This window comes from Perkinsus marinus, assembly GCF_000006405.1.
Source record: "Perkinsus marinus ATCC 50983 genomic scaffold scf_1104296931912, whole genome shotgun sequence".
Lineage (NCBI taxonomy): Eukaryota > Perkinsozoa > Perkinsida > Perkinsidae > Perkinsus > Perkinsus marinus.
In genome coordinates this window covers 291,498-301,420 of record NW_003215602.1, presented here as the reverse complement: position 1 = coordinate 301,420, position 9,923 = coordinate 291,498, and the positions used below count along the sequence as shown (strand labels likewise).

Below are 9,923 nucleotides of genomic sequence, written 5' to 3'. Positions count from 1 at the left end.
AAGTCCGTACCTACGGCTAGCAGGACGGGGAAATCCTCATTTCTAAAGAATTGGCCTTTTTTCTAAAGAAGTTTAGCGCGCGCCCTCTTAAAAGTCCTCTTTTCTAAAGAATTGGCGCCCTCACCTGTATTTCGACTTGGCCTTGGATTACAGCTTGGCCTTAGGTTTCAGCTTGGCCTTGGATAAGAGTTCGGGTTTCTGGTTTTCCCGTCGGGTTTCGGGTGGGGTTTCGGGTTTCCCTTTCTCCGCTTTCACCTGCAATTCCTGTTTTTTTTGGGGAACTTGCGGTCAGGTTTGGTCTTGGATAAGAGTTCGGGTTTCTGGTTTTCCCGTCGGGTTTCGGGTGGGGTTTCGGGTTTTCTTTTCTCCGCTTTTACCTGCAATTCCTGTTTTTGGGGGAACTTGCGGTCAGGTTTGGCTCTGGCCCCGGCCGTGGGTTACGGTTTGGGCTCGGGTAACAGTATTACCCCGTTCTAGCGTGCTTGACACCCTAACTCTTCCAACTCCAAACGCGGCTTTTGTTCATTCAGAAACTGGTCTGGTCGCAAAATCATGCGACACCAGATGTGTAAGAGACTCATAGATGCCTGATCTCGACATCAGACAAGAAAAGGACTTCTTTCTACAAGTCGACTGGTAAATTCATAGCATGAATTAACGGCAACTACGCAAGGTAGCGTGCAGGCAGCGGTCTATTCCGTCTAGGTCGCTCGCCTACGTCAGCTTGTTGGCTGGTTTTCCTTCTTTTCATGTCTGCATCTGAAAAGACTCCGCATTCATTCCTCTCCGCGCTTCATTTTTGAACACCTTCGCCTGGAGTGTGACCGAGTCTGCTCCGTCCGCGTTTCTTCGATGTTCTGCTGTCTCCGCTACTCCCTTGCGGTACGCTTTTTCCTTCGCAGTTGTCTTCTCTCAAATCATCTGCTGGAAAGTGCCTCATCTGCGACAACACTCTCTCCGTAGACTCACCTTGGCAGTCTTCTAAGCGTCCTTGAGCTACATCCTCTCTCTTCGCTTCCTTCTTTCCGAATTCCCCTCTGGCGGCCAAGGTTGCAATATCCGCCAATAGCCGATCCTTCTCAATCTCGTTGGCCTGCTCAACCTCCACGTCTGTGGGATGCCTCTGCAATGCTGCCATATTCTGACTGGTGTGTGGACGCCCGGGCCGCATGCGCGGAATAGTAATTCTGGCTGGCAGTGTTATGATACCTAGTAAGTGATCTACCACTAGTGCGTGATGGCATCGGAGAGAGGTTGCAAATCCTTTGCAACTGCACAACGCCCTTCGATCACTGTCTCCACCCGTGGATGCAGAAATGACCACGTGGATCTTCAGAATGTCTTCTTCGAAGTCTTCGCACGACGTTAACACATAAGGGTTCGGGCACTTGTCAAACTCTATTCTTCTCAGGGCTGCTGGTTTGGTGAGTGGCTCCGACCGACGGGATGATGCCACGCAGAATACTCGATCTCCTCTCGTCGTCTGCTCTACCTCCTCCACTAGTTCCGATATACTTTCAAAGTGCTTTTCAAGTCTTTCACTAGCCTTAGTCTCCATTTCTGGACTAGCTGAGCGCATACAACCGGTTGTGGTTATGTTTATCCTTCCTCCTTCAAAATCTCCTATCGCTCTTAGGTAGTCCCTCAACTTGCACACAACCCCAGTGTCCCCCGTTAAGCTGCTCATCCTCTCCTTCCCCAGATAGTGACATCTGAAGGATGAGAATCCACTCTCCATACAATTGTTCGTTGGCGGGAAACATCCGACCTGTCCCCTATTCAAGACACTTGCAGGAGACTCGTGATGGAAACCCCCCCTTGCACTTCTGCAATCTACCCACGAATGCTGCAGTCTCCTCTTTACTTCCTCGCCATAAAGCTCCTCCGCCTCCTGCATCACCAATGTTACGTATGCATCGTAACAACCTTCGCCCGAACATTCACATAGCAGAGCTAACTTATCCCTCGCGTACTTCTCGAATTCGGCTTTCTGCTCTCTCGTTCCCACTGGTATAGCGCCGAGGTTTTCTCCTGCGTGCCAGCTACACCTTATGCTCATCAGTTTGTACCCTTCTTCTTCTGGAAACGTTTGTGCCGCACCCAACACGATCCCGGGGGATGCGTCGGCCACCACGTACGCCGGTCCTCTAACACTACCTCGAAAGAAACTGTCTAGTATACGTCTCAGCCAGCCAAATATGTACGACATGCAGGCCGCGGACTCCACTGTCCCTATACCGCACAGGGCGGGGACCGATGACCAACCGAAGGAATCATGCACGTCTACTACTCTTGTAGGTGCCTTCTTGTGGTAGTGCAGTATTCCCACGACGACTAACACTCCCACGGCTCTCAACGACTTGAAGTGGCCGTCGGCGCAAACCGACGGCAACACCCTCACTCCGTAATCTTCCTCGGCTGACCGCAGAAAAGTTCCGACCGGATCGAACGCCGCGTAGATATTTGCTAAGGCGCAGCGACTCGTCACCACCGCCATCGCTTGGGGCTTCCCCTTAGATTGCTTGGAGGCAGTCGAGTGGAACCCAAATAATAGAGTTCTTCGCCTCCAGGAATGACTGATGAATGAAGCAGCCCAGTTGGGGTTTCGCGGAAACTCTGCCCTATGGAGTCTATTACCGAGCTGTCATAGAAACGAACCCACGGGCCTCGATCTCTTCAAGAACCTCAGCGAATGAGGTGGTGACCTTATGACTCCCACCCAAGGCTGCAAAATCGCGTTTGTTAACCTGGCGCCCCGGCGCGGCGCAACCGCGTCATTGTGACCGCGCTCGCCCTGTTCATCATAATTGAGCTGGAGAGTGAGTTTTAAAAGGATCAACGGAGCTGACAACAGAGTGCAGCAATGTCCACATCGCCAATAGATCGGTGTGGATTGATTTCTGGTACAAGGATATGAGCACGTCCCGTGCTACTCACTCGACAACTTGTTGCCAAAATGCGTTTCCCGTCCACGCATCAGGAAGGTTTCTTGAATGGCCATGTTGCAGGCGGTGCTGCAGCGACAGCACAGCTTACGTGTTCTATCCAATCACTACTATAGTGTCAATAGTATCGAGGTGATGACATTGGGGGATTGCTGCCAGCAATCAGCGATACTCGACGCTTCCATTGCCTGGCTGGTAGATGGTCTATACCTTCACTTAGCCACTAGTTGGGACCAATCCCCCGATATTTCCTACTAGGTAAGGATCTATCCAATCTGGTTATGCAGCCCGTAGTTCTTATTGAGGATTCCAGCTTGAGTGCCACTCGTATGCTTATCCATTTCCATTTGAAGCTATCTGGTACGTATGAGAAACAGTCGTTAATTAGTGTTGCGTCAGTTAAGTTAGTCAAATAGGAGTGCCGCTATTATAGCCAAGGCCGTAACGAGCTATTCCATTCGGCTCGTTCGGTGTATGGCGAGGTACGAGGCGGATTGTTGGCATTCAGTTGTCGGCATTTGACATAACAGCATCAATGCGTCCTAATCACGCTGCCCCAACGGATGCAAACTTGAATTTCATCTCACTTGAGTATCCTTACGAGGAACTGCGGCGGGCGACCAATAACTTTTCTCAAGACAACGTCCTCGGTAGGGACTCCGGATCCACCCTCCATTTCGAAAACTGCCATTGGTCTATTTACAGGTACTGGTACCTACGGATGTGTTTACCGTGGCCAACTCAAAGACGGCACTGAGGTATCATATCCAGAGTACACTTCCGCTGGCCATGCCCTCTGGTGTTAGGTTGCAGTGAAGGTGCTGCAAGCCCCGAAGGAGTCAGGTTTCAAAGAGGAGGTTAAAGTAGGCAACGACAGTGGTATCCTCGACTCTGTGGTATCCTCTCTGATTCAGGTTCTGTCTAAGTTCCGACACGCCAACTTAGTCATCCTGATGGGATTCGCCCGGAACGGTCATGAACGGTGTCTCGTCTACGAGCTTCTCTCTGGAGGTAAGTCATTGATAAGTCAGCTCTGTCATTACCAATATTGAACCTGGCTGCTCATTCGAACGCGTTTATATCAAGTGTCGTGTATAACTTTGTTGTGGAGTTAGTCCTGTAGATAATGCTTAATTGCTGTCCATTCTCAGGTGATGTATCAAGTCGCCTACAACCTTCTGGTCACCCTTCGTTCAACTGGTATCAGCGGCTCAACGTCGCCTTGGATGCTGCCTTAGGACTAAGTCATCTACACAATGCAACACCGCGGGTCTTTCATCGAGACATCAAGGTAAGACTGTATATCAACCTCGATGAATTTACCCTTGGAGTGATCGAATACTCGGTGAAAGAAATTGGTTCGTGTGCTGTGCACTATCGACGTTTCACCCTCAGACCCAGAACATCCTCCTCGATAGGAACGGCTCAGCCAAGGTTGCAGACTTCGGTCTTGCGTGTCTCGCCGAGCATCGCTCACTGGGCCACTTCAAGGTCCAGCAGTGCTCAGGTAGCTCGATGGGCTTGGTATTGCCAGAGCTAGTCCCATATTAGGAACTATCGGCTACGCTGATCCAGCATACATCAACACCTCGGTGGTAACTGAGAAGACCGAAGTCTACAGGTAGGCAGGTACAACCACTTTACCATTTACTGCCGAAGCTGTAATGGATGTGTACTCGTCGTCATCGCATCTTTTGGTGCGGTCAGAGTACATTGAAAGTCTCTTGAAAGTCCCTTCGTTGAGAACTTTCTGGCAATAAGCTCGTCTATGCCCGACGCGTTCACGCAACCCATTGGGGATGACCAGTAGATGTTCGTTATTTGTGCTGAATCGCAAGTTCGCTGTACAACGCATGCTCGATTGATTTGGTTTACACTGATAGTGTCATTCGATAGAGAAGGATTATGTCGTCTTGTCTTAGCTTCGGCATGGTATTGATTGAGCTCTTGACGGCTCGGCCCCCCGCAGTACAGGATCCCTCAACGGGACAGATACTTTACAACTTTCAGAATGTGAGTGCTTCTATTAGTACTTGGCTTCCGACTGTGGTGAAAATCAGGTGCAAGTAGATGATAGTGCTCGGGTGGCGAATCAACTGGACCCGCGAGCTCATTGGCCTCAGCATTCAGCCATCACTGGAGCTCTTATTATGCTTGCATTGAGGTATTCATGTCATCCGAGTACGTCGTTCGTACTCTCACTAGGTGCGTCGATCAACGTGAGCCTATATCAGCATCTAGGCCCCGCTTTGTGGACATAGTCGCTGAGCTTCGTCATATAGTGCGTCAGGCTGAGCAGGTAGGATGTGTCGGTGATTTTTAACGAGCGGCAATGTATCAACAGGTACGAGGGGGAGCTGCAATATCGACACCACCATCCGCAGCACAGCGATCGAGCTCTACTCGATCGCCTACACCAGCTGATGCACCGCAGTCTGAGGTGAGTCCTCGAGGCTTCCATTGGCTAAGCGATAACCGCCCAGCCGTATGATCTTGCTGGGATAGTCGAACCGTACGACTTGGCGAGTTCGAACTTTCCAGCGATTATCGGCCCTCGCAGTTCTTCAGAGGTTGCTATAGGTCTGTAATATGTCCAGGTTCGCCGCAGTAACAGTGTACAGAGACAGCGGCAGCCTCAAGACCCAGGCGTGGTGGTCTATCGTCGTGAGGTCCCTGGAGAGAGGCGGGCGGGGTATGTTCAGCCGCCGAGAGCATTCGCGGGGGCGTCCTTGTCGCCGCAGTCACAGTACAGAAGGATTCTTCCTCACAATAGATTTGAGGCCAGAGGGTAATAAGTTGTCCATCAGTAGCTCATCTCGATAGCACCATCGATCATGGGGGCATCAAAATGGTTGTAGTAGTAGTAATTCTCCGTGAAGCTTAACATAGCTGCAGTTACTGATAGTGCTAGGACATTCTGACATCACTGATTGTTGAACAATTACTGCTTGGTTTCTGTCAACGTGGTTTCCAGAGAGAACAATGACAGGGTGCTATTTAAAGAGGCTCTGTACCGTACCGTTAAGTGCTTCTCTAGAGCACGACATAGTCTGCATTTGGACGGTTTTTTTGAGATGTCTATGAACAAGCGCTGCCCTCTCTTAGTGGTTCGATGGCTGCAAACGGTGGCACTTGCTCCAGTCAAGTTCCGGGCCATATAGTCTCTCGTGGAGGCGTTGCTGATACTACTCCGTCGAGCAGGTGAGGGTAACTGATGTGGCCATGACGATCTCGTTAATCGACCCGATAGCAAACGCTTGAGTAGTCTAGTAACAAACGTTGGGTGATTGTGTGGAAACTGATAGGACTGCTTCTTCATCGTTTCGGGCACAGCTTGTATGGAGCGCTTTTTCTTCTTGTTGTTGTTGTTCAGTGCATCGAGCACACCTATACAGCAACACAATAAGATAAGTCCTGCATCTAGTTCTCGCCGAGGAGAATGCGGGGAGGCAGGAGTACGGATGGCTCACGGCGCCTATCAACAGCAAAGCACCGCTGATAAGTCTGTCAATGTATGTATGCTGGGATGACGATAGGATCTCTTAGTGTCGGTGGAAAATATCTTCAGTGGGCTGTATTCGACTGTGGCACGAGAGCTCAGCTCGCTTTCAGTCATCGTGTCGGGTAGTTGTGGGAGGCTAACTTAGTCTTAGATGTTGAAATATCACAACCAGATCATCTCCTCCGAGAGACAAGCTAGTAGATTACTGCTGCACTGCACATGAGTCGATCTACTTTTCGTAGTCTCCCTACGTCAACGTTTCAGGATTCGGTGTCGTACCATCGAATGGAGCATGTGACCATACGTCCGCGGGCATCGCCAGTAACCCAGCCGGCGACGCCACTGAGTGTTCCTGAGTGAGAGACGATATTGGAGGGAATATGTGAAGATTCGACGTGTGTTCAGCCACTCCTTGGAGAATAGTGCATTCCAGTTCAACCATATGATCACTGGGTACGATAGATCCAGTATACAGAGCCAGACCATACCGGTAAGCAAGTTCATCTGTGCCGAAGACGCTCTTGTCACTTATTCCTCACCTTTCCAACGAGTGCGCTGTGAATAGGAAGAAGGGTAGCACTCATTGTGATAGTCGTATAAGCATCATTATGCTCTCCAGTTGTTCCTATTTCTATACCGTTACTCCTACTACGCGCGATAGTGAACTGTTTCAACTTGTAATCGTTCTCAGGAAGAGAGTTACTCGAACTCATCAGACATGGATCCAGAGCTTGCAGCAGCGGTTGCTCTGTCCAAACTCGAGTCGCGTGACGGCAATCGGTTCTATGTGAGCATCTCTGATGGAGGCTAGTGAGGGAGGGTGTCCACTCAGGATGAGGACCCGATTAGCATAGAGAGTCTCAATCGACTGACGGACCGGGATAACAAGGCGAAGATTGAGCAAGTGAGAGCTTATTATGACGGTGCTGCTTGTCGAACTCATAGTTACACTGTCACAGGTTTGCCGTGAGTTTGGCTGGCCTCACGAGCAAGTTGCCCAGGCTTTCAGAGTCAGAGGAACTGTAGACGCTGCTGTTGAGTACATTCTAGAGAAGGCATCAACGGCTGACAGTGTTGACAGAGCCCACCAGGCGAGCAGGATTCGCAGATGAGGAATGTCGTAATACGGACGATTAGTGGTTGCGGTGAAACAGGGTGTTTAGCTACTCAATGAAGGCAGTCTTATGTGCAAGGCCGAGTAATAGAGGAGAATCCTCAAGATAATTAGCAGTCTAGTTTCGTATTGCCTTCACTTTGGAGTCTGTCAGTAAAATACGAAAACATGTACAGACAAAGTGGCCTTGTTGAGTTCGAGAATCAACTCCATGGAGGATACGATAGCTGTGCCATAGTCTCCACCTCAACAGCAGGCGAGGAAAGGTGACACCGTTCTGCGCCCGATGAGAATATATAAATCAAATGTTTGAAATAAATAATTGGAATAGTTTGATATGCACTGGTCGTATCTCTTCTCACTACAAATTTGATGGACTTATGCAGCTAGAGGAATCTCCCTGCGATGCTCTAGATCCCGAGGGTAGTTCTTCAAAATGAAATACTAAGCTAACACGTTCTTGATCGCTTCATTATCACTCGTCATCGGTGAGGCTAGGAACTCCTCGAGTCTTGGACAGCTCGACGAAGTGTTGTCTTGAAGCGGCCAGGAAGCTATATAATCACCAGTTGCCGACATCAGGCATGTACTGTGTTCAAGTGAATTGAATACACTCGAATGTGCTTATCATGTCTTCCTATACGTAAGGACATGAGGCTCGATGTATATATGGTTGCTCAGAGCCTGATCGATCTTCCTATGGGGGGGCTAACGACATGATGTTTTTCACCGAGTCCATACAGCCTTAGCATTGTTGAAAACTCCCTGGTTATGCCTAAATACTCTTGAAAAAATCAAGTTAATATAGAACTGCGCCATCAGTTTTGCGCATTCCTCTGACTTTCCGGCGTGTGTCCGGTTACACAACGGACTCACTTGTCTTCGTTTTCTAGATAGTTTCCATTGGTGATTGTGATGAGTATTTTTTTACCATTGACTGTTGCAATCATGCTGAGAGCAGATTTGCAACAAACTTAGTCCCTTGTTACCCTGTATATGAGAATGGGGTTTGCCTCTTCATTTTGTATCCTCTCTACTGTGTATCTTGAGCATAGATTGAGAGAGTGATGGTAGAGCTGGATCACCAGTCGGACCCTGTGAGAATTCAAACATGATGCATCATGGATGAACGAACAGTTGGTTCGAGCGACCTCGTCGAGCAGCAGCGAAAATAATTACAGTTGAAGACTCCTTCAATTCGGACTGTGACAGCGTTCATCGATGAGAAGTCGTGTGTGTGCGTTGGCTCCTTCTCTGCTTGTTGTACTCCATAATTCCCAGTTGGATTGCTCCACGTTATGAGCTCTGTCGATTCGCCCGTGGCTGAGATGTCTGCTGTTGTGGTTACACCACCGAGCATTCACAACTGTGAAGGAGAGGACTGTGCATCTGGACAGAGGAATTGCAGTGGTGAATCAAGTGGGTGCATATGTTGGACCGTAGACGCTTTCTATTGAGGCGCTCGAGAGCCCTTATAAGAGCTCTTGAACAGAGTTCGTGTGGGCCTCACAGAGGCTCTTTGCTTTGCCCTCAAGGTACTCGCGGATCCGCGTCTTCTGTCGGCTCATCGGTTAGCAAGGCGAACACAACGATCGGAGCTACACCGCCCTTACCGCGGAGATCATGCCTGGTGGAAATCGAGACACCGCCCCCAGTGTGTATGTATCGGGCTACCGAGAAGGACGTGAGCGATGTTAGGAGATGCATTCTTGCATATTATAGGTGGGGATATTATCCATTCGCTTATGACAGCTGACGATGTTTCTGTACACTTCTGTGGAGAAGATCCTCCAAAGCACAGTGAATTTTTAGTGGATCTCCAAGTCCATTAGTTGCCGTTTTTAAAATATTGAGGCTCAACTGGGATGTACTACACGGGGCTCATCGACACCCTGCGTTCATCGATCAGACTCCAACGTCTTCGAGGTCAGCGGCCAACTAGAGCAACGATGAACTACATCAACAGCCTGGGGCGTTCGGCGTCTGATTTCACCATGCGCACCCCGTCATCACGCATAGCATCAGGGAGTACCGTCATGAGCTATTGCTGCAGTACTCCTGGGAGCCCTCTCAATGGCGTCGTAGCCGGCAAACCTCCTAGGTCTCCCCCACGCACTACATCTGGAGACACGAAGCCAGTTTACAATCTTTCCTCTGCGACCAGTAGCGCTTCGTTGTCCCGAGAATTCTCTCGTTAAACAATTACTTACTCTAGAGGTGATCGATTCAGAGCGTAGAAGTAGCAATTATTTGGTTTGGTCTACATCCTCAGCAACGACGTCGCTGAGAGGTATCAATCTACTATCACTTTCCAGCGTCTATTTCGGGTCGCTAATGGGCAAGGCTATTTTTTACCCCAAGT

At 49.5% G+C, this 9,923-nt stretch overlaps 2 protein-coding genes across 2 annotated transcripts; one reads left to right on the top strand and one right to left on the bottom strand.

The window, feature by feature from the left end:
* Positions 1-917: 917 nt before the first annotated feature.
* Pmar_PMAR027655 (hypothetical protein) lies at positions 918-1,138 on the bottom strand (the record flags this gene model as incomplete). Its single annotated transcript, XM_002786096.1, has 2 exons — positions 918-940; positions 970-1,138. 2 exons carry the CDS (start codon positions 1,136-1,138, stop codon positions 918-920), a joined length of 192 nt encoding a protein of 63 aa, XP_002786142.1.
* Positions 1,139-3,451: 2,313 nt separating this feature from the next.
* Pmar_PMAR027654 (serine-threonine protein kinase, plant-type, putative) lies at positions 3,452-7,724 on the top strand. Its single transcript, XM_002786095.1, has 20 exons — positions 3,452-3,595; positions 3,651-3,703; positions 3,752-3,808; positions 3,860-3,956; positions 4,097-4,236; positions 4,341-4,452; positions 4,497-4,566; positions 4,868-4,958; positions 5,006-5,109; positions 5,151-5,244; positions 5,290-5,385; positions 5,543-5,733; positions 6,051-6,146; positions 6,319-6,457; positions 6,712-6,803; positions 6,853-6,937; positions 7,139-7,234; positions 7,280-7,351; positions 7,407-7,567; positions 7,611-7,724. The coding sequence occupies exons 1-19, from the start codon at positions 3,481-3,483 to the stop codon at positions 7,557-7,559; spliced, it is 1,953 nt and encodes a 650-aa protein (XP_002786141.1). The 5' UTR covers positions 3,452-3,480; the 3' UTR covers positions 7,560-7,567; positions 7,611-7,724.
* The last annotated feature ends 2,199 nt before the right edge of the window (positions 7,725-9,923 follow it).

Coding starts and splice junctions, on each gene's coding strand:
- Pmar_PMAR027654 (XM_002786095.1), top strand. CDS start 3,481: ATGCGTCCTAATCACGCTGCCCCAACGGATGCAAACTTGAATTTCATC. Junction 5,245..5,289: donor TAGTGCGTCAGGCTGAGCAG/GTAGGATGTGTC, acceptor ATGTATCAACAG/GTACGAGGGGGAGCTGCAAT. Junction 5,734..6,050: donor AATAGATTTGAGGCCAGAGG/GTAATAAGTTGT, acceptor GCCCTCTCTTAG/TGGTTCGATGGCTGCAAACG.